Source organism: Mastigoproctus giganteus, chromosome 11 (assembly GCF_048544385.1).
Source record: "Mastigoproctus giganteus isolate SK-2022 chromosome 11, ASM4854438v1, whole genome shotgun sequence".
Taxonomy (NCBI): domain Eukaryota; kingdom Metazoa; phylum Arthropoda; class Arachnida; order Uropygi; family Thelyphonidae; genus Mastigoproctus; species Mastigoproctus giganteus.
The window spans coordinates 99,020,748-99,045,265 of record NC_143585.1 but is presented as its reverse complement, the minus strand read 5'-3'; the positions used below and the strand labels follow the sequence as shown (position 1 = coordinate 99,045,265).

The 24,518-nt window shown below is 40.1% G+C and overlaps 2 protein-coding genes across 2 annotated transcripts in view; both read left to right on the top strand.

Annotated features, from left to right (window-relative positions):
* Positions 1-3,739: 3,739 nt before the first annotated feature.
* LOC150078288 (EPM2A-interacting protein 1-like) overlaps positions 3,740-24,518 on the top strand; it is a 44,304-nt gene continuing 23,525 nt past the window's right edge. The window contains exon 1 of the mRNA XM_090384524.1: positions 3,740-3,770. Within this exon, the coding sequence (XP_090240650.1) occupies positions 3,740-3,770 (31 nt within the window). The remainder of the gene's footprint in view (positions 3,771-24,518) is intronic.
* LOC150078287 (uncharacterized) overlaps positions 20,639-24,518 on the top strand; it is a 910,840-nt gene continuing 906,960 nt past the window's right edge. The window contains exon 1 of the mRNA XM_090384522.1: positions 20,639-21,068. The gene's annotated coding sequence lies outside the window, so the exon portion shown is untranslated. The remainder of the gene's footprint in view (positions 21,069-24,518) is intronic.

Sequence of the window (24,518 nt, the reverse complement as noted above, 5' to 3'; positions counted from 1 at the left end):
GGCTACTTGGCCGCAGGGCCTCTAGTGGAACCCTACGTTGCCCTCCATCACGACTGGGAGGTGAGCCAGGCTGCCTTCATACTCTGATCTCCACCAGGGTCACCTGAGCTTTCTGGACGGAGACCAAAAAAAGGTGGGGAAGATAGTAGAAGTGGTGGAGTCAAAGTAGGCAAAAAGGAGGAGAATGGGGAAAGAAGGCATCCTCCGGCGGAAAGAAGAGGTGGGAAGGGAGAAGAGGAATCACCACTGGTTTGGGAGCCCACCAAAGGCCAGGGAAAGGAAGACAGCTTGCAGAACAAGGAAGGTCTGCAAAGTTGGGAAGGTGCAACGGGAAGTGTCTGAGTTTGATTTATATCAGTTCAGTGCTGTCATTCCAACGTAGAAGATGTCCAGTTAGGTGTTCATTCAGTTCTGATAGTGGCTGGTGATGAGGGAAGAGCAGGTACGAGGAGAGATCAAAGCGATTTCAGGAACGTCTGATGTGGATGTCTATATTGTGGGATCAGACGTGGAGAGATGATACCAACGTCTTTTGAAGACTGCTGAGGCATACCTGCTAAAAGCTAAAAACGCTCCTTTTGATTTAACAGGTTGGTTTCTGGGCTGAGTGTGTGTAAATTTTATATCCAGTAACAGTTGATTACGTAGGTCCAGGTAGATGTTACACGAGTGCATTACGTGGTGCCAGTCCTCCAGTTCTCCACAAGCACAATGGGCATCGTTTACAAGCCCAAAGTCCTGAAGTCGCTTTTTGAATGAGCCATGTCCTGTCAGAAGAAAGGTAGTGTGTAAATTAGGGAAGAACCAGCCAAGTCTTTGTTTGTTGAGGTAGGAGACGCTAGGTAGAAATAGCTTGGTAGTACTGCGTTTGGTGGAATCATCCCAACGGATTTGCCAGAGGGAAACAAGTTCCGGCCAAGTACGCCGGAGTTCTTGTTTCGGATCTGCATCGACAATAGTTTTTATCCCCAGGAATTCACTTTCTTTGTTCTTTCTGATGGCATGTGAAAACACTGTGAAGGCCTCTTGGAGGTCAAGGGGAATACAATCTGTTAGTACTTGTAGTGCTGCTGTAGAGGTCGTTCTACAAGCCCGAGTCATTTTTAATAACATCGACCGTTGTATCTGCAGAATAACGTTCCTAATGCTGATGATGGACAAACGATGGAACCACACGGCAGCGCCGTATGTTACGAACGGTACAAAAACAGCTAAATAAAGGTGGAGTGCAGGTCCCTTAAGAACCCAGTCTTTGCGGATGAAGCGAGCAAGCATATTGATATAATTTTTGGCCTTCTCTTTCATGGACTTTAGATGTGGCATGAAAGTTCTGCGATCATCTATGGTGACACCTAAATATTTGAATGAACGTTGATTCTTGAGCGCATGTCCTTTATAACAAATGGTTGGTGGTCTGTTGATGTCAAGAGGGCCTTTGAGAAGCAGGGTTCTGCTTTTATCTGTAGAGATTTCCAGCTTATTCTCTTCAGCCCAAACCGACAGAGCATTTAAGACTCTGTTGGCTCTGGTGTCAAGAGCTGCACGAGTAGGGGCCCTCAACAACGATAACCAGGTCATCTGCATATGAGAGCTGTGTGGTGTGGGGGAAGTCCTGCAGGAGCCATTCATTCCATTCATTCCATTCAGAATCATATTCGAAACAACTGGCCCCAGAACAGAGCCCTGTGGGCAGCCTCTGATGAGTTGGCTGGTGATACTATGAAATTTTGTTTTCATGGTAACTTTTCTGTTATAGAAATAATCTGTGAGACATTTGAAGATATTGAGGGAGCAGCCATATATTCTGGCTCACCGCGAGATCCCTTGCCACCAGACGGTGTCAAAAGCTCCCTTAAAATCTATAAAAATCGCCAGTACGTAACGGGCATCAGAATTATCTGCTAGCTGAGTGTTTTTTAGTAGTGCAATAGTTGAGCACCCCTGCTTGAAGCCAAACTGGAGTGTAGAGGCGAGTTCTTTGGTATCATAAACAGACTGAGTGAGGCATGCCCATGCTCCACCCGGAGAAGATAAGAAGAGTGGCTGGGAAGGAAGGCGACAGGGAACCAAACCGTTGCCTCCCCTCTGCTGAGGATAAGATCGCCGCCCAGATCGCCAAAATGCGGTAGGCAGCGATTTCTGCTAAGTCCAATCCAGTGTTCACTCATATGTGAGTCTTATCCTGACTATGGTGATCGGTGTCGTGCCCATTTAGAATTCTTCCTAGGAGGAGTGAGGGGGTAGTTCCCATCCATAGTCGATGGTGGGTTCGGGAAGGAGACAGGAACAACTTGGAATGGGCCTGGAACAAATGATAACTGCATTCCGGTAAGCTTTGTCTTCGCGCACCGCTCGCTGTCAGTGTTCAACTTGTCAAAGATTCCACAATCCAGAGGCGGGCGGGGGGGGGGGTATTCGTTGAATGCACTCTAATCTGGTTGCTTGGAACTTAAAAACGACGTTTGTGTAAGTATTCCAGTGGCTAGTTCTCCTCATGTGGAATGTGTCGTTCGGCACACATGAAACACTCTATTTTCCTTGGACTCTAACTAAGTACTATGTTTATTGGCTTCCCCCATGGCTGAACTTACTTCTATTATACATGACGGTACGGTGACGTATGTACGTTGCTCTCAATAATGAGGAATATTAATGTAGTTATGCCTAAGTGTATACTGTGATTTTAGTGTTGTTATGCTCGTCAAGTGACTCTGAAGAGGAAGATATCAACTTTAAGGCGACCAAAGGCTCCCAGGTATTTATTATTTGCAGTTTTTTTTCTTCTTTTTCTCATATTGCAGAATCTCATAAGCGGACACTAATAAGCTGTATTATCGTTGCCAGCTACAGATAAAGGTCAGTTGCCCTAGTGATACACGTCAATCACTAACCCCCGGAGATTCACGTCCCACGCAAACGGATTAACTGCATTCCTAAGATCGATGTCAAGCTCGCCGAACTAAATACCATCGTTTTAGCCTGTTAAACCTTCAAACACGAGCATTTGTTTTTTTCTCCAACAGATATTCAAACATGACTGAATTGAATGAAGTCTTTACCATAGCCGAATGTAAATTATGCAATTTAAACATGGATCTATGCATTATCTGTGTTACGTGCTGCTCTACCTTTTGTGGGTCATGCCTCAAAATCGACCTAAAAAGATGAATAAGCAACGGAGACGCAATTTTTCTTGTGTTTCATGCAAGGAAATACCTGACAATGAGGGATTAAGGGCACTTTCCCAACATAATGAGATACCCTGCACATCGACTGAAACTATATCATCTGCACAGAAAGAAAACACTATCCTACCATATCTCAGCAGAAGCACCACACCTGAAACTACCGACGAACAGGTACAAATCGCCGAGGGCGACAATCAATACCCCACAGATGACGATGCTGTCTCCACTTCTCTGTTGCACCACAGGGCAATTGAATGCCACCCTGAAGAAGTTATGCATGATGTAGCTACCTCGTCCACTAAATGTTGCCAAACGGCAACAACTTCGATGCACGTGGAAAACTACCCGCGGATAAGTAATAATTATGTGATTCTCATAAATAGTCAGCTGAATACTCTTATTAATGAGCTTAAGCAAAATAAAGCACAAAACTCAAGCCTACTTGAAGAAGTACAACTACTAAAGGCAGAAGTAATTAGAAATAAGTTCACCAGCCTTCTGTCATAGAACAAAACCATCGAAATGTCAAAGGAGCTACATCAAATGAATACATGGTACCAGCTCATCGTGATAGTCATCAAAGTATGAAGAAACCCACTAAATCTCAAACCAGCAGTACTAAATAAAAACAATCGTTAACTAATAGGAAACACAGCGACTTGCCTACCCCCATCGATATGAGTCAATTACCTGTATTAGAGCACCCTTGTGAACCTAGGTGCGATATCGATTATATATCTGAAGCAACCGTTTCTCACAATGAAGCTTCTCAAAATGCTCCATGCATACACTCAAGCACGAGTGGTGACACCAATAAAAAACCCACTTATGCACATATTGTCTCCCAGCAGTCATCCTTCAAACGATAGCGACCTAATTCCCCTTCGGAAGTGTCATTAACGGTCAATGATCCAACTTCTCACCAAGATAGTTCTGTAAATAGATTGGTAGCCCAGGAGGCCGGTCCCACTCAAGAAACATCACCAGCATATCCCAACAAAGCCAAACCAGTCAACCAATCCAACGTATTGGAGAAAATATACAAATATAACATCCATCAAACAAAATCGAAAATCTTCATATCGAGACCTGGACCGTCCACAACCGATGCAAATATATCTAAATTCTTTGAGGAACAAATAGGAATCAAGGTGGCTGTGAGACCTGTGAAAACAAGATATCCCTCCTATTCTTCATTCACAATTACTTGTGAAAAACAGGATGAACTAAAAGTGCTAGATACCAGCACATGGCCGCCAGGAAGTCTAGTAAAAATGTACAAAGAACGGACATCTTCCGTATCCTACCGCACAAGGTCGACAATAACACAGGGATAGCAACCAATATCAGCCTCATGCCAACCTGTCTCAATAACTCCCCTTAAATGCTTCTACCAAAATGTACGCAGTATCAGCAATAAACTACACCCCCTACAAACCATCATTTTACTAGCTGAATATCAGTTCATCTGCTTAACTGAAACTTGGTTATCTCACGGAAGGCAACTGGATGTCATAGGTCAGCCTCTTGATTACCTCAGCCTCCATAATTCCAGGGATAGCAGACGCGGTGGAGGTGTTCAGTTACTCTACTCATCCAGTTTCAAGCAGTCCAGATTTCAGGTGACCAAATCAGATAAATTCGAAGCCCTGTGTGCCACATTAAGAAAGGATGCCATACAACTCCAAATTTCTCTTGTATATCTACCCCCTGACCACAGAGAAGATTCACGAAGTGAACTGATAGCATGGATAGCAGCCAACCTAGCCCCCAATATCCCCACCTTCATTATAGGCGATTTTAACATGCATACGCCTAGACATGATGAGGCCACTGAGGATCTCATATCAGCCATTGGCACATTTGGCTTATTTCACCAAACCACACCTCCTACCAGGGGAAACCAGATTCTGGATCTATTATTCCACAATCTCCCACACCGAGGTCTGACCACTGAACATCACAGCTTCCCCTCTGATCACTCTCCCATCACGTTTGAGTTCAACGTCACTGTAAACTCAAACGCTGATGAAGCCCTCAGGAACGAGAAGATTACCAAAAAGTATTCTCCATTAAATATTTAAACCCAGAGATCATCCTTGCACGTCTCACAGAAATAAACTGGAAGGATCTACAGCAAGAATCAGTAGACGTTGCTATATCTAACCTGGCTAACCAGCTACCTGAAATTGCCTCCCAAGGAACTTCCACACAATTAAAACTCTCTGATAGATCCAATTCATGGTTCAATGCCGAAGTCCAAGTTGCATTCAAGAGGAAACAAAAACCATTCAGCATATGCAAAAAGTACCATAACCCAGCTGACTACCAGATGTACAAGAAAGAGCGGGCAACCTTCCTCAAATGTTCCTTAAATGTGGTCCTTGAGGTTGTCACAGACATTCTCTCAGATATGCCAGACAAGCTGTACTTGCTACCTGGGAGTCTAAAACGCTTATGGAACTGATATTCGGGTGAGACTCAAGTCAAGTGGACCCAATTTCGGCGAGGTCCAGACGGTCTGTGACAGCCAAATCCTCTGCTTGCACCTTCACGATGGTAGGACTGTTAGGAATCCTGGGTATAACCTCCATGCACAAGTACATGGTGGGTGACCACCCAGGTGTGAACCAACGTAAGCAGGGGTCGAGGTGTGGCGCCCACACCACATGGAGGAACGCCGCCCCTCTATGTTACCAGGCAGTACTAGGTGGTAGATGACTCTCATCAACCGGTGAAATACCACCACTTTGCTTATTGGAGACTTGAAGTGGTGGAACCCATGTTCCGGTCAACCCTTCCCTATCTCTTCCATCTTGCAGTATGATTGATGACTTTTGAGGTTATGATGAACGTCGTGGCGCGATCCAATATTCCTTACATTTCGAGGGTACAGCTCTAAAACGGTGTTCGCAGGCCGGCCGCTAGTTAGTACAGTGGACCGAACCTATTGGTAACTCTCTAGGAGGCTTCCGGATCAGCTAGTGTATAATCAAGCTACCTCTACTCTGCCAGATAGTGATCGGAGGGAGTCCGAGTAGTGTGTATGCGGGGAGCATTGTCGAGGCCACATTATGTCAAGGATCTGGGTATATTCTTACCACATGTATGCCATATCCAAATATTTCATTACTTCATACAGCATGTCCCACCCACCCACTTTTTCTTACTATTGAATACACCATGAATTATCAAACTAATAGAGAAAGCTTATCTGCGAAAAGATCTAAACCTCCCACGAACTTCCTAATTCATTTCACAAATATACGTGGTCTCAATTCTAATCTCAACGATGTCCATTTCCACTTGCAGTCTACCAAACCCCATGTACTTTTTCTGACAGAATATCAGTTATCGGTTGATTGAACCACTGCTCATCTCAGATGCCCAAATTATTCGCTGTATGATTTCTTTCGCCTCAAAGGTGGTACTTGTGCATATGTCCGTTCTGATATTCCCTGTCAGACACTTGGCAATTTGGAATCTACTCTTTTTGATCTTCTCTGGCTTAAAATCTCTCTACCTCATTGTGTCAAATTCATCAGTTGTCTCTACCCCACTATCCCAACTCCACTAATCACTTGGAGCTATTTGACTTCCTCTCTTTGCAACTTGACTTTCTCAAGTCCAACTTTCTTAACAGTGAGGTAATTTTCCTTGGTGATTTTAGTGTTCACAACTCCAGTTGGCTTCCGTTTTCTAGTCACACCGACCCAGCAGGTCGAGATGCTGAGGCTTTTGCAATTACTAATGACCTAGCACAGATTGTTCATTTACCTACAAGAATACCGGACAATCCTAATCATACAGCCAGTACGCTTGATCTTTTTCTCACAAACAACCCTTCTAAGTATACGGTCGAAGTGAGAGGTCCTTTAGGCACTTCAGATCACAACTTGGTAATTGTCTCTTCTCCAATGGAAACTTTATCTCACGGCTATTCCCAACCTCGTGTTCTTTGGCATTACAAGAATACAAAATGGGATGACCTGTGAGACTTCTTTTCTTCTTTTCCTTGGTCGGATTACTGTTTCAAAACTTCTGATGTCGACGTTTGTTCAGATCGTGTCAGTCAAATTATTCTTGCAGGAATGGAATCCTTTATCCCACACTCCACTTTAAAATCTCATCCTTTATCTAAACCTTGGTTTTCCAATAAATGTGCTAAGGCTGTCCAAGAGAAGACTGTTGCATATCGTAATTGGCTCGTTTCTAATTATTCAGTTTCCTTTTCTGCCTACACCAAAGCTCGCAACAATTGTAAAGCAGTTATTAATCAGTCCAAACTAGAATTTGAACAGGCTAAGAGTAGAAAACTTGCTTCTTGCCCTAATGGTAGCCGAGCATTCTGGTCTGTTGCCAAAGCTATTGGCGGCAACATTTGCCCATCTCTGCTCCCACCTCTGTCCAAACCAGATGGTTCTGTTGTCACTTCAGCCAAGGATAAAGCTGACCTGCAGTGTCCCATTTTTCTTCCAGCTCATGTATTAATGATCTTGGTAAAACACCTCCCACCATTCCCAACACGCTCCATTCAATGCCTCCTGTGGTCTTCCGTCAAAAGGATATCAGAAGGATTTTGATGAATCTTGTTGCTAAGAAAGCTCCAGGTCCTGATGGTATTTCTCCACTTGTTCTCAAAACCTGTGCTCCTGAACTTACTCCTATTCTTTGCCGCCTTTTCTCACTTTCTTATTCCAAAAGTGTTTTTTCTTCTGCTTGGAAATTTGCTTATATCCAGCCAGTTCCTAAAAAGGATGACAAATCCCTCCCATCCAGTTATCGTCCCATTGCAATTACTTCTACTCTTTCTAAAGTAATGGAGAAATCAATTAACCGCCAACTCTTAAACTACCTATAAACCTTCCGTCTGATCAACAATCGCCAGTATGGATTCCGTCAGTGTCGATCCACTAGTGATATTCTGGCTTATGTTTCCCATTTATGGACTAATTCAATGGAAAGGTTCGGTGAAACACAAGTAGTTGCTCTTGACCTCTCAAAGGCTTTTGATCATGTTTGGCTTAAAGGTCTTCTAAACAAGCTTCCATCTTATGGTTTGCCAACTGTTTTTAGTAATTGGTTATCCAGTTTTCTCTCTGATCGCTCACTGAGGGTGATGGTAGACGGCTCTCTGTCTTCTAACTTCTCCACTAATGTCGGTGTCCCCCAAGGTTCAATTCTTTCCCTCACTCTTTTCCTCTTGTATATCAATGACCTTCTTCCATTGACTGGAAATCCTATCCATAGTTTTGCCGATGATAGCACATTGCATTCAACTTTCCATTTTTAGAAACCTTGTCCTGCTGAATCAGCTTCAACTTCTCGAAAATCTGCTACCAATTCCTTAAATGCCGATCTTCAGGTAATTCTCCAGTGGCTCAAAGACAACTTAGTTGATTTCAACCCTTCTAAAACTCAGTCTTGTCTTATATCTCGCAAAAAGGATTCTTCTGCTCCTATGCTTATGTTTAGTGACACTCCGATTTCTAGGCAAAATGATATATCTCTTTTGGGGATTACCCTGACTTCTAATCTCTCTTGGCACAAGCACATTACAAATATTGCTTCCTCTGCATCTAAAAAACTTGGCTTTCTCTTTCGCTCTCGGCGTTACTTTTCTTCCAAACAGCTGCTCACTCTGTATAAATCGCAAATCCGCCCTGCTGTGGATCATTGTTCCCACATCTGGGGTGGTGCCCCCAAAATCTCTCTCAGGCTTCTTGATTCCATTCAGAAGAGGGCAGTTAGGTTAATTAATGATTCATCCCTAACAGAGTCTCTCCACTCGCTTTCTCATAGACGCACTGTTTCTGCTGCATGCCTCTTCTACAGATACTTCCATGGGCACTGTTCTTCTGAATTGGCTTCTATAATTCCCGCTCTCTCTTTCAAAACAGTCCGAACACGTGCTGCTACCAGCCAACATCCATTTACTGTCCAACTTCAAACCCACAGAACCAACTTTTCATCTTCCTCATTTATTCATTCAACTGCCGTTTTCTGGAACAATCGTCCTTCATACGTATTTCCTGAAAATTACAATCTACAGAAGTTCAAGTCCAACGTCAACAAATATCTTCTTTCGTCTTCTCAAACTCCAACCCAAGCACGGTACTAAGTACTATAGGTTCTAATACCTCTCGTGTTTGAGGTTCACATAAAAAAAAAAAAAAAAAAATGTAAACGGAATGCAATCCGGCAGCTGGCACTCAACAGAATAAACCGCTCGAAACGTATTATATCCAAATGCAACAAAAGTTTCCATATCGATGAGAAGGTATTTCAGGAATGGATATCTTTGACTTTCATCGATTTGCTATTAGACCCCAAAACCCCAAACCTAAATGATTTCATCATGCACTCCAGACAGCCCCTTTCAACTATAACGCTAACAAAACAACAACTTATAGATACCATCAATAGACTTCCAAATAAATCTACAATTGGTCCTGAGTGCTTCCCTCTCTTCATGGTTAAAGTGTGTAGTGCCTTCATTGTGGAGCCCCTTCTTGTAATATTTAATCGCATATTGAAGTCCGGATCAATCCCGACAATGTGGAATCACTACAGGGTACAACCCATACCCAAAAGAAGAAACCCAAAGGAACCTAAGGACTTGAGACCGATCTCAGTGTGTTGCTCTCTATTAAAAGTGTTTGAGAAAGCTATCTTATCGGCACTGATCGACCAATGCTTCTCTCATAGACCAAAACATCTGCATACCGTGATCCCAAAAAGATCTACATATACAAAGCTACTGGATACCCTATTTAAAATTCAAACTGCTCTCAACAGTAAATCTCAGCTGGACGTCATCTTCCTGGATATTTCATCTGCTTATGATAAGCTCTCAATTCCTGCTCTCATCTATATTCTGGAAAAGTACTTTGGCATTACTGGAAGCCTGCTAAAAACCATCAACCGCATCCTTACACCAAGACAACGCATCATCAGCTATAAATCCTTCCAACAGGAGTGCATTATAACGAGAGGAGTACCACAGGGAGGTGTCCTATCCTGTGTACTGTTCGCCGCTGCCCTTGAACCCTTCCTCGCAAGGTATACTGATTTCTCATCGTATGCAGACGACCTCAAATTATACATAACGTCTAAAGAAGCTGAACAAACTCACCTGACTAATCAGCGAGTCTCCGTCCTGATCGACAGCCTTGTAGCATATCTACTGCAAATAGGTCTGGAAATAAATGCATCAAAATCAGCTCAACTTAACCTTTACAAAAAAGATAATAAAAATGACATCACAGCCTATCATAACGAAGTGCACATAAGGAAAGTGAAGTCTCACACCGACCTCGGCTTGATTTGGTACGAGGGACGCACTTTTCAGAACCATTTCTCGACCATGAAAACTAAGACTTTCTCGGCGATGTGGGCAATTCGACAAGAGCTGACGGGGTTACTGCACGTCGATGTAGTCGGTGGATACGTCCAGCGGTGCCTACAACCTATCGCATTGTATGCATCACCAATCTGGTCTTCTGCCCCGACGTCGTATATAAATAGATTCCTCGTAGTCGAGTACTGGGTAATGCGATGGATGAACAGGGTCACGGGCAATGCTTTCACCATCTCCAGCGCTGTTTTATATGCCAACTTAAATATCACTCCCTGGAGAGTTCACATTGCATCCAGGAATATTCTTCTTCTTTCTCAGATGCTTACCGGTGTGATTGACGCCTCCAGTCTTCGAGGACTTGTCTCTACTCCACGTGCTGGACGCAGTAATGACAGTCCCTACCTACCGTTGCATTCTATATTGTGCAACCTGTGCTGTGTGAAGAATTTCTTCCAAAACAACGCAGTGAACCTTTTCAATTCATTGACAATAGACGCTGTGAAATACTCCGAAAGCAAGCAGTACAGAGTGAAGAGCATCTCAGAAGCGCACAGCTTACTTCAACTATAATCTTGACAATGAGTGAATTTGTAAACAATATTGAAAATATACGCACTTGTGTAAATATTGTAAATAATTGTATTCGTGCATTTTGTACACTCTTCTTATATTGTAAATACTGTAAATAATTGTAATTTTTGCTTTTTGTACACCCTTCTTATATTGTATATAATTGCAATTCTTGCATTTTGTACACCCTTCTAGCCGGTCGGCTGTGTATAAGGGGTGAAAGCAAAAACTTGCTATTTTTAATAAACGGATTTAATAAATAAATAAATAAATAAATTATAGCTATTGAAATTCAGTTTTGCCCGAACTGGTGTTGCACCGCCGACTGTTCCGGTGGACAAACTAGTGTTTTCTCCTGGAATCTCTCTTTCTCCTCCGCCGCCACACTATTTTCCTAAGTTATGGCTGAGACTGGTAATGGATATCTCAATCCGGTTGTTGTTGTTGCAAGGGACTTTAAACAAGATACACACGCTTCTGACGATGAAAGCTCTAAGATTGACCTACCATCCTTCCTCATCCCCATGAAGAAAGGGAAAACGTTTTCAAAGCTCATGTTTCAATCTTCACTCCCATATCGAGGGTTTAATGTCAAACAACGTTAACTACAAAATCATTTTGTAGTTCATGTTTTTGTAATTAACAAAATAAAAAGGCATTTGACATTTTCTTGACATTTGACATTGTCATTTGACATTGTACTTACAGCCTAAGCTAACTTGTAAAGTAGTAGGATGATATAGTGATATGCATTGTTATTTGTATAAAGTAAAATTAAAGTTATCGCAAAAAAAGAAAATGCTGTTTTGTAGTTAACGTTGTTTGACACTAAACCCTCGACATGAGGTACGTGACATTGCTGTGGCTCAGGTAGCAGTTCTGACCACAACTGATGTCCTTCAGGGCAAGGATGTTTTGGAAGAGGGCCCCCTTCTTTGCTAAATTGAAACTGAAGGATAGATCAGGATTTTGCCAGCATCGTGTAGATCTGTAGACTTGTAATAAGGAAGAGGGTGCGTCCCCTATTGAGAACCCTCTGGGCTCCCACTCTCTAAAGTGGAAGAAAATGACTAAGTAAACTAAAAAAATCATTAAAATTGACAACCAAAGTCAGATCCCCCAAAAAATGGCCAAAAGTTCTGGAAACTGACGCATCATCAGACGTTGTTGGAGATGTTAGGACTCATCCTGACGCTATTTCAATTCTCCGTCGCAGAGTAGAATGCTCCGAAGCAGCGGAGAAGACAAATATATCAAAAGAGACTGTTATATCAAGATCACTCGTACCTGCGATTTATTATAGAGAAGACACTGTACAAAGTCATCATTAACAATGAGCAATTGAAGGCTCAAAACCAGGTATATAGCAAAATGCTAGGAACCGTCACTCACCTTAGTGGAGTTCCTAATAACAGTAACACTGCCAAAGTGTTGGATGGAGTTGTATCCCGACTCTATCAATAAAGCTGTATCATATGCTTTCGCTTTGAAAGAGCCTGCTCCTCCCGCTCTCCCTTTTTTCCAGGGTCCAAGACATGTTGTAGTTATCAAAGCTAATCAGGATAGCACATTGGGCAGCAGTGAAGAAGTAAAATCTAAGGTAACGAAACCCTAAAACCACAATTAACCAACATTAAGGTAAAAACAATTAGGACAACCAAGTACAGGGGCATTATTGTGAAAACTGCGTCTAGGGAGGACGTCGAACAAATCAGGAGTTGTGAGGATGTGACGAGCCTAGAGCTTCGAGCTGAAATTCCAAGACAGCGTGGCCCTAGCCTCCTAATCTTTGATGTGGATTCTTCAGTCACCAAAGAGTTGACTATAAAATCCACATCTTATCATCTGTCTGAGATTACATTATGCGCTTTGCCATCAAGACCGCCAAGTGGAGGCCTTTGACACAATGGTAAAGCAACTTCTCGACCATTGCTAGACTGATTACTCGCACATGTCAGCCAAACAGATGGTCAAGTTAAAGAGACTCCATCCAAAGAGTGTTCCATGGTGGACACTCTTTGGACGGAGTGTCCAAATTCTCCAGAAAGCGACTTCAAGACCATAGAGACAAGCATATGCAACCTACAAGATTATCTTGAACCAGAGGAAGCGAACGAGCAGGTCAGGGCGCTGTTTTCCACAAAGGCTAGAACAGCAACTCTTAACTGGGTTGTTGAAGTCTCTTCGACCACAAGGAGGATACTCCATACTTAAGATAGGATATTTATAAGATGGGAGTTCCACAAGTTCAGGGAGTTTATATCATTGACCAAGTGCTACAATTGCCTTGGTTACGGCCACACAGCTGCCAGATGCATTCGAAAACAACCAATCAGAGTGCTAAAATAAGTCCATTCTCGCCAAATGTACGAACTGTAAATTTATCAATAGCCCAAGTGATTACTCAGTCAGGGATGATGATTGCTCTGCACACAGCAGAGCAGTAGAGAATCTCAGGCAATCAACCAACTATGGATAACAGCTGTAATAGAAACTCGTACAGACTAAATATTGCTCAAGTAAATGTCCAGAATGCCATTTCAGTTGCCAATCAACTACACAATATTGTGGGAGACAGAAATACAGATATGCTACTTCTTCAAGAACCATATTGCTCTCAGGTCCATGTCACAGACTAAACTAACGCATATAGAAAATTTCAGTCGTCAGCAGGTAACTGCTTCGCTGCTATAGCTGATAGGAATCCAGACTTAGTCATCAAAAGGATTCAGTCCTGTACATAAAATCATCTTACATATACTGAGTTATCACTGAATTACGACCACCTACCTAATACTTCGTAGGTCGTTCTTTTGCCCTCAGTACAGCAGCTATCTGACGTCGCATTGATTCAACAAGATGTCGGAAGCGTTCGGGAGGTATGACCAACCAAGCTGTGTTCAGGATGACCAAAATCAAAATTCCCCACAACAGGACGCACTAATAGCACCGAACCAGCTCCATACTTCAACTGGTCAGGAGCATGTTTTCTCTGCCCAGGAGGTGAATGATGCCATTCATAAAATCAAACCTGCAAGGCTACACGTTGATCTTAAAAAGGCCGAAAAGTGATATCACTGACAAGGCTACATTACATTTTTTTACATACGTTTTTATTACATATTACAAATATACATAGATACAAACACTTTCCGTTTACAATCATGCGATTCTGTGTAAGAAACTTTTCAATTATAAAGCTTGACTTACAAACTATGAAAAGCAATAAAACATATACCATGTATGTACTTGTTTTGAATGGCACCTAGACGTTTAGTCGAATTCCAACTTGGAAAATCTGTATTTAAAAGAGTAACACTGTTTGCAGGCCTGAATAAATATTCTGTTTATACTCCGGCACGACAACCAAGTCAGTAAAGTTTACAATAAATCGTCAATACAAATATTTATCGTATTTAGTAGTCACGGGCTTGAACCCCGGTCCACTCAAGGAACGCGTGCTATGCACTCTCGCTCCTGACCACTGGGTTGTGTATGTTTGTGTGATGTGTAGGTTAATGCTTTCGCGAGCAGTGAGCCATCAACACCCAGTCGATCACTGTCGAGGAGCCGTGCCTGGTTCTGCTATCTAGCTGTTGCACAAATTTGTCGTTCAGTGGAAGGAGTGTAATGCCAAAAGACAGGAGCCCTCAGGCTGCCTAATCTCAGGAAAAAAAAATTAATAATCAAAAATAATAAAAAAATAAAATAGTGGTTAAAATTCTTGTCCAGAACTAGATCTGCACCGGAGCAGTACAGGCCTCAGGTCGTCAGCTCCTAAAACAATTGAATTCTCAATCTCAGAGAATAAAAAAAATCCTTATATGTACAATTAATAACATTAAAATCCTTATATGTACAATTAATAACATTATATACATTCAATATTATTACTAATTTAAGAAAACAAAATTTAGTTTCTAAGTTAAAAGCTGTTTCTACCTAGTAAGGTAGAAATATAAATTCATTAATAAATCACTCTACTGTCCACTTCTAGAATTAGCAAACAAGGTGCGTCTTCTTTTAAATATCTTGTCAGAATAAGGTTGTAATGCCGAAATGTTGTTGGCATCTTGAATCAAAATATTGAGGTTGTCAGTCCTAATAGGTTTAGTGCTATTAAATAGTTCTTGTCTGAAGTCTTCATAAGCTGGGTAACAAAGCAGAACATGCCTCCAATCTTCTACTGCCCCATAGAAACACAAAGCGTCAGTTCAAGTTCAAATTTACACAATTTCTCCTGCTGTGAATCATGTCCAGTAATTAAATATGACGCTGTCCTTGAAGGGTAAAACCAACCCATAACTTTCTTATTTACTGCAAATGTTGCATCTTCAATGAAATCCCTGGTAGTGAGTCCTATTTCACTGGATTGCCATCTATATTTCCACTTTTCAGTGAATTTTGTCCAAAGATTAATTTTTTCCTGCCGAATGTCCGTGGCCAGATTACTTAATGTCGAGGATTTTAATTTCAGAAAAGGCAATTACGATGCCTTAAGGTACTACATGGCCTCTATTAACTGGGTAGATATAGCACAAAGAATGAATACATTTGAACTGTGGTATGCTTTTAAAACATTAATCACAGATGCCTTGAATGCGTATTTACCATTAAAAAAATACTCCACGAGGAGGGTTCCAAGTTGGATGAATAGTGGTTGCCACATTACTTGAGCAGAAAAAGATGGCATGGAAAAGTTACAGAGCAATAAAAAGTACTGAAGCCTATAACAGCTACAAGATGATCTGTAATAGAGCGACCGAAACGGTTCGACAGGCAAAGGCAGTTTATGAGAAATCACTAGCAAACAGAGCAGAGAGGGGGGGGGATAAGGAATTCTTCACATATATAAATGCCAAGAAGAGCAGGACAAACCAGATCGGACCTTTACGTAAGGGAAAGGGGATAGTATTAAATACACCAGCTGCCATTGCAGATGAACTCAACAGTTATTTTGCATCGATATTTACAAATGAAAAGCCTTTTGTGGCAATGGGAAATTGTGAGAGCGAAGTTGAAAAATATATAATTAATGATATTGAAATTTCGCAAGATTATTTAATGAAAAAACTTTCGAGCCTACAGGCCAGTAAGGCTCCTGGGGTTGATGGAATATACCCTATAATCTTAAGGGAGGCGGCAAGTAAGTGCATTGAACCATTGAGGCTAATTATGCGAGCATCACTAGACTCTGGGGAGATTCCCTTGGATTGGAAAAGTGCCAATGTATCTCCCATACATAAGGGTGGCTCTAAGAGTGAAGTGGGCAATTATCGACCTGTTGTTGTTTTGGTTTTTAGGAGCATTAGCAACTAAGGCCATTTTGCTCCGGGATATGCGGTGGTCATTCCCTAACCTTTCCGCATCTTCCGTATTTGGTGGTGACGGGCTCGACCCCCGGTCTAATCAAGAAGCATGTTATACTGCTCCTTCTGTTCCTCCTACTGCTCCTTCCCACCTGGCTACGGAGGCGTCCAATTATCGACCTGTCAGTCTGACTTCAGTGGTAGGGAAAACCATGGAGGTAATGATCAAGGATGGAATTCAGGATCATTTGGATCGAATTGAAATTCTCAAGGATACTAAGCATGGTTTTGTAAAGGGAAAATCATGTTTAACAAATCTGGTTCGCTATTTTTAAAGGGTCACTCACGAGCTGGATTTAGGGAATAATTTCGACATTGTTTATTTAGATGTCAGCAAAGCTTTTGACTCAGTCCCACATGAGCGGTTGCTTTATAAGCTGGAACAGGTTGGAATCACTGGGAAAATCCTTAGATGGATGCAGGATAGCTTCAGGGCAGGAGGCAGAAGGTTGTAATAAATGGCTATTCCTCAAATTGGGTTGATGTAAGAAGTGGGGTTCCCCAAGGATAAGTATTAGGACCACTGTTCTTAATTTTCATAATCGACATCGATGAGGGGATAGAGGGCGTGATGTCTAAATTTGCAGATGATGTTAAAATTGGTAGAGTAGTTAATGATCACTGTCAAGCTGAGCTTCAGAGAGACCTAGACAGACTTCAGGAATTGTTAGAAAAATGGCAGCTATGCTTTAATCCAACAAAGTGTTAGGTATTACACCTGGGAAACAGTAATCCCAAAATAACTTATTCGCTTGGTGGGGTTCAACTAAACCCAGTACTGGAGGAAAGGGACTTGGGTGTTACGATACGGTCAGACATGAAATTCTCTGAGCATTGTAAACAGGTTGCAAGGAAGGCCCATTGTGTCATACCGATGATCTGTCGAACTTTTGCAAGTAGAGATAGGGACGTGGTAATCCCATTATATAAGGCTTTTGTTAGACTATGTTAAAGTATGGAGACCGAACCTAAAGAAAGACATCGAACTTCTTGAAAAGGTGCAAAGACGGTTAACTCGCCTGGTGAGCTCGGCAAAAGGGCGTCCTTATGAAGAAAGACTTCGAATATGTGGGTTGCAGAGTTTGGAAACTAGACACCTTAGAAGAGATTTGATTGAGGTGTTTAAGGCTCTGAGAGGCATCAGTAAAATGAATTAGGATGAAATTTTCAAGATTATAAATGATGCTAGAACTAGGGGACATAAATTCAAGTTACGGGGGGAAATGTTTAGATTGGACTGCAGTAAGTGTTATTTTAGCCAGCGAGTTATAAATTACTGGAATAAGTTGCCTACATGGATGGTAGAGGCTGACAGTTTGGGGAAATTCAAAGGTCATCTGGATAGTGCCTTCGGGTGAGGGAAGCGAATAGGATGATAGGTTGAATTTCCTTTTCTGTTATTAATTATTATTATTCATTTATTTACTTTTTTTTTTATCATTGTTTTTTTTTTTTTTTTTTTTTTTTTGGCTGGTGCATCATAAGCCATAGGCTTTCTTGCATCATGCGGCCATTACTAATATTAATACCAATACTAATACTAATTTCAGTTGCGAAACCTTTAAGTTAGAAATCATGCTTGGTATGTCACATAAAGGTCAATCGAAATACAATCTGAAATCACTTGTAATGCATTGGTCGATGTTGTTCTGCAGCATCTGTGCGTTGCCAATATCATCATTCTCTGCAATGATAAAAGTCTGACCTTTACTTGACGTCGATAATCTAGGAAACCAAATGGCAGTCGCATACACTACAATTGGTAAAAATATAGCCTAATAGTATAATGTCAAAGTTTTGTGCTCTTTACCCATTCAGCTGTGGAAAGCCTAATCACATTGGCAATAACTTTCTTAATCTTTTCAGCTAAGTTCTTTACGTGGGGCATAAAAGAAAATTTATCATCAATTTATTATCATCCCTGGCAAGGCTCCCATCCTCGACGTCATCGAAGAGGAGAGCTTGGAACATTGCTCCCGACTTTCTTTGCGACGTCTCCAACCCCGACTTCTTGAAGGTTACTTCCCATCCAGTTGGAAACACGCTAATGTGAGGTTAATTCCCAAGGATCCCTCTGATATCCCAGGTTCGACTCCGTCATACCGTGCCATTGCGCTCCTCCCTAGGGAAAGTCTTGGAGAGACTACTCTTGCTTAGGCTGCTAACTTACTACGGAGCCAAAGAACTCCAGGTACAAAACCAATATGCTTTCACTGTGAGGAAATACACTATTAATGCTGTCCTCCAAATCGCCAAGATCAAGGAAGAGTCAACAGCCAAATATATGCTAGCTATTTTTGTGCATTTCAAGAGTGCGTTTGAGTCGGTCTGGTGGCCTAGCATTATCAGACTAGTCAACCTGGCGGTGCCTCCCAGTAGATATTTATAGTACTGTATTAGGAAATTTCTCAGCCTGGAACACTGGCTGCTCCGGTGGCTGAATAGGATTGCCGGGAAGCCTTTTGCAATTTCAAAATCCACACTGTATGCAAACTTGAACCCAGCTCCGTGGATTCAGATGGTCACCCTACGGAACATCTGCATGCTGACACAACTTCTGACTGGGAGATTAGATGCCCCTCAAATTGAAAATCTTGTAGTCAGGCCCCGCCCGAGAGTTCGGCTCCACTACCCTCATAGGCTGCGTAGCGCTCTCCATCATTCGGACGGATTAAGGCGGCTGTTTTCTGCCAATACTCTGGAGCTCTCTAGAGACTTCAAAATAGACCCGGACAGGTTCTGCCATGACAGAACCTAGAGGAAGCTCATTGCAGCGGATATGTACACAAAACTTCATATATAATGAATAATGCATTTCAAGAAAGAAGAGCTTTGTTCATAGCAAAAGACTTCAAAAGCCCATGAACTCATAAACTATAATGAACTCTTTAAGTGTCTTCGAAAGGCTCATAGGACTGACGATATTCCGTTCAGTAGAATGACTCTGACATTCATTTGAGGTGTAAAATGACTGAGTTATTCTGATTTATTAATTTATTTATGTATATTCATAATATTTTATTTTATGTAGCTATATGTTCCTATCTTTTTTTTCTTTTTTTTTTTATGAAAACCCCAAACACGAAATGTATCAAAACCTATAATGTTTAGTACCGTGCATGGGTTGAAGGAGAAGTATGGGGGGAGGGGGATGCCGGAAACTTTGCTCTATAGACTAAACATTGGTTTCACCACTTCAAGCCTCCATTAAGCAAAGTGGTGGTATTTCACCGGTTGATGAAAGTCATCTACCACCTACTATCTAATAAGTTATGTTCGATGTATGTATGAGCCACCGTCCTAGATAACTTCTGTACAGGAGTATTTGATTAATAAACTGATAATAATAATAATAAATCTATCAATGCATTACAGATTACTTCAAAAACGGAAAGTTAACGATTAAGGCGATAACCAAGGCAACTACAAGAGGCTTCCCCCAGGGCATTCTTTTAGTGACATAGTCTACTTTTATTGAAATATAAACTTTATTACAATTCAGGTGTTACTACTGTGTAATATCCCAACTTTAATGACCGCCTACATTAATTATAATTTTACTGCTAATGCCATGTCGATATTTTAAATTTTTTTTCGTCCGACTACTGAGAAAAATTCAGATAATACTTTACATAAAATCGAGAACGAAGAAGATGTTTTCTTTGATATATATATATATATATATATAATCAAAGAAAACATCTGAAAAAAAAAAAAAAAAAAAAATATATATATATATATATATATATATATTTTTTTTTTTTTTTTTTTTTTTTTCCCCCACAATTAAATTCATTCCGTGGTACATGAAAACAATAAATTAATGTGATCATTTGAGATATTGGCAGAAATGCCGATTTTTATAGGTAATTCAGTCTTCAGCACTTAAAATAATCAGTTTATGTTGTCCCTCATCTGTGCTTGCAGAGAAAATGATTTGCGCATGCCTTCTCAACGCAAAACGCAATAGCTGAAATTCATGTTATACCGCGCACAAAGCTTGTGGATGTAGACGCATTGTATTGACTGTTAGGCGAGTTGTGAGCGTTCTGTTGTAGTCGGTTCGGTTAGTGCGTTTTTCTCCTTTTTTTAAAAGAATTTTGCTGTTGAAATTATCAGTAAAAATTTAGTTTAGATATACGGAGAAATGATTTGGCTAGAACTTTAGTCACGCTGCAAAAGATCAGTTAATTTATAAATGATAACCTTACGTGTTGAAGAGTTCTCCAATGCTCTTTATAGCCAACATGAGCGCGATAATGTGAGAAACCGCGTGACTTGTAGTGCATGCCGGCGTCCTTTGCCTCTTTTAATGCATCGTATGTAGCAGCCTCAGAGTTAGGGTTAGAGCTGCAATTTACTGGGTATAAGGAACTTTTGTATATTTGCTACATTTTCTTCTTATGTGAAGTGGATTAATATTAATTCTGATGAGTTTACTCAAATGTAAGAAGTCTTATGGGGATTTTTGCTTTGCCACTAGAGATGCCGATCTGTTCTTCAGTGATTACGTTGAGCAGCTGTAATCATCCCTACAGTTCCCATTTGAAGTTTTGCAGAAGTATTCGCAGGAATAGAACAGTAAGATGTTCAAATATTCATAAAGAAATTCTCTACTTAATAATTGCATTAGTAGAAGTAAGACAATAGTGGTGCTTTTGATTTTTCCTTTTATAACTATTTGTTTCTTAATTTTAAGCCATGGTTAAAAAGTACTTATGATTACTTTTAATTTCTAATCTAAAGCTAAATTTTTAAATCTTTAATAGGTACCAAGTTTAATAGCACAAATGATATTAACTTTATTTTGCTGCTGAATTTTATCGTTGATATTCAACCAGTATCATATATTTAATTTTACAGTTATTGTCTTTAATTGTGGAATTAAGTGGTCCACAAAGGGCACACATCACCTCAGTAACGTAAAGAATTCAAAAAAATGTTCCACGTCTCCTAGGAATTGTACTGACTTTTGTTAATAACTGGAATATAAATATATTTTTTAATCTCTCTTTATTCACTTAAGAGTAATTTTGATTCCAGCTGGCCAGAGATGTTTGAAATGACGCTCTTTTCTCATATTCCTATTAGGTATTATTTTTCCTTTGTGCTACTGAGTGCTGAAATAACGACATTTATATATTTTAATCTTAGATTGAATTTTTAATCATAAGACGCATCTTATAATATAAAATAATTAGCATCGCGTGTTTTGTTCACCTTTCACAGTTTCGTTTGAATATGTATTCCCGTTTGCCTCATTCTCGTCTAGATCTTACAAAGTAAACTTCATATTATTGCTAATGTTATTCTTTTTTTTCTTTTTATTTTTGTTCGTTCTTTTTTTTTTCCCTTTCTTATTTACAAGGTATTATTAATCATAATAAGAGCATATAAAATAGGAACAAACAGCTAATTATAATGTATAATGTTTGAATTGAAGAATTATAATAATACAAATTAAACTTAAATACTGCTATTAAACACAATAATTAAACATAACTGACAGTTAAATATAATTTAGTAAGTTGGCTGATTAGATCATTCCATTAATCATTCCATAAATTTCCCTAATTCATCATTTATTACGCTAACATCCTCTTTGTTTTAAAAATGCAATTTTTTATGAAGAACAATCGAATATACCATTAAATACTTTTAATATAAATTGCAGTTACACAGAGTTATTCTAAATTTGTTATGTTCTTTTAAAAAAAGAAATAATCAGTTTTAAAAATTATCTGTATATTTTTTCTTCAAAGCTCGATAAAATTCTTTTGAATAAGTTCCATTTTCTGAATAATGTTGTTTGATAACGCATCCAAATAATATGAACATTGGTAATACTATTTATTTATACAGTTCAGTTTAAATTTCATTAAATGCAAACTTTCTGTTTAAAGAATTACCTGAAATGAAACGCTCTTCTGTAACCAAAGCAATTTATACGCTAATTTATACACACTTTAATCTTAAACAGAAAACTAAATTCTTTATTTTATTAAGTCGGATAAAATTTCATCTCTTTTGGATAATTGTACTGAATCCTTTTATTCTTATGAGAATCAGTGAATAAATGAATGAAGAGACCGTCATTTATTAATTTGTTCATTCAAGTTAAGTCTGTTAAGGTCAGAATTTTGAGAAATCACATAAAACACATAAGAAATCACATACAACACATGAGAAATCACAATCCAGTAAACTTATTCTGGATATTCCAAGTAAAATTTATAGTCAGGTGTCTTCAATCGGCTTGGCGTATTATGATCTTAGTTGGCAGTGCGCCATTAAAGGCCAACCAACCAATTGTCTTCAATGCCAATAAAATAGGCTAACATTATATAGCATAGTTGGCGTAGCTTTTCTAATGTATTGAGACACATCAAGTTAAGAAAGCAATGGCCTATTCAAGAGAAAACAGGACAGATAAATGTGCATAAGAGTACAAACTCAAGAATAAGTAGTTAGTATTAAAATCTCTCTCTCACTATTCCCATAGTTGAAAAGTACCAGTGCAATTCAGCCTTAAATTTTGTCAAACTTTCTGCCTCAGATACTCAGCTACCCTTGCAGGCAACTTATTCTAACGTTCCACAACACTCTGCCCGAAGGTAGACTTCATGAGATCAAGTCAGCTGTTGCACCCGAAGGTTTTATATATATATATATATATTCTATTTGCTACGTAAATAGAAGATACTGTTTCTATGCAACTTTTGCAGAGTTAAAAAGACTTTGTATGGCATATTATCTCTCATACTCACTCTTACCTTCTCATACCTTTTCCCTCGCCAAAAAGTGGCTATCCAATTCCGCTTTGAACTTTACCAAACTCCCTGCTTCGAACACCCTGGCAGGCAATTTATTCAGTTATGTACACCATGTTGCCTAAATGTAAACTTCACGAGATCCAGCCTTCTTTTACTCCCCAAAATTTTATATTTGCGATCCCCTAGTTCTTATTTCCCCTACCACTGAAAATATGCTTGTCTCGTTCATTTTAATAATTCCATTTTATGGCCGTGTATATACTTCAATATCAGGTTCCTCCTGAGATATTTAGTTGCCGTGCCATGCAATCTACACCTTCTAAGCTGTTCACCTTATGGACATCGATTAGCATACCTCGTTAATCTAGTTTCCCTTCCTTGAACAGTTTCTAGAATTTCTCTCTTTCTTCAGAAATTAGATGGAACGAGGAAAATACGTAGGCCGATCTGCAAGATGTTATTTGCAGGGTGCCACATTGAAAGCATGTTCATCCGTCAGATGGCAGAGCGAGGAGGTTGGGAAGAGAAAGGAGCAGTGGAAGATGAAGGGTAATACCAGAGTTCTCTGAAAGTCCGGTAAACGCCCATTAATTACTGTGAGAACCTGTGAGCGATTGAATTGTGCGCATTGTGTTGTGGATGGAAATCCCAAAGCCATTTATGTTGAATTCACAAAAAGCACTCATCAGAAAAGGTGATAGCAGTTGGTCGAATCACCACCAGAAGCGCTGCATATTGGATATGTAATGGATGTGGTGTTACTCACAAACACAGGTTGCAGGGCCAGATTTCCCATTAGGCACCATAGGCACAGTGTCTAGGGCCTACGAAGGAAGGGGAAAAAAAAGCAACAGTTTACACTTTTCACTGTGACTAGGAGCTTCAATTCAATCTAGGAGTTCTAGATTGAATTTCAACTCACTCTAGGAGCTTCAATTCAATACGCATATGCTATCTATCGACTGTTCTCGAAACTAGAAGAGTCGAAGTGATGGTCGCTCCATCAGTTGAGGCAGTTTATCATTTATTATAGTTGAAACTTGAACCACGTTAATTGACGTGATTCGCAGTCAAAATGTTAAAATAGAAGAAACATTTTACTCCCTTTTTAGCACATTTCCGAATAAAAGTGCCTAGGGCCTACGAACACCAAAATCCAGTCCTGCCAGGATGTTATCTCATAACCCTAGCCAGCGCCTGTTGCGTTGCATTGAGCAAAAGCAATACAGTTGCGATAGCGAATAATGTACACTGATGA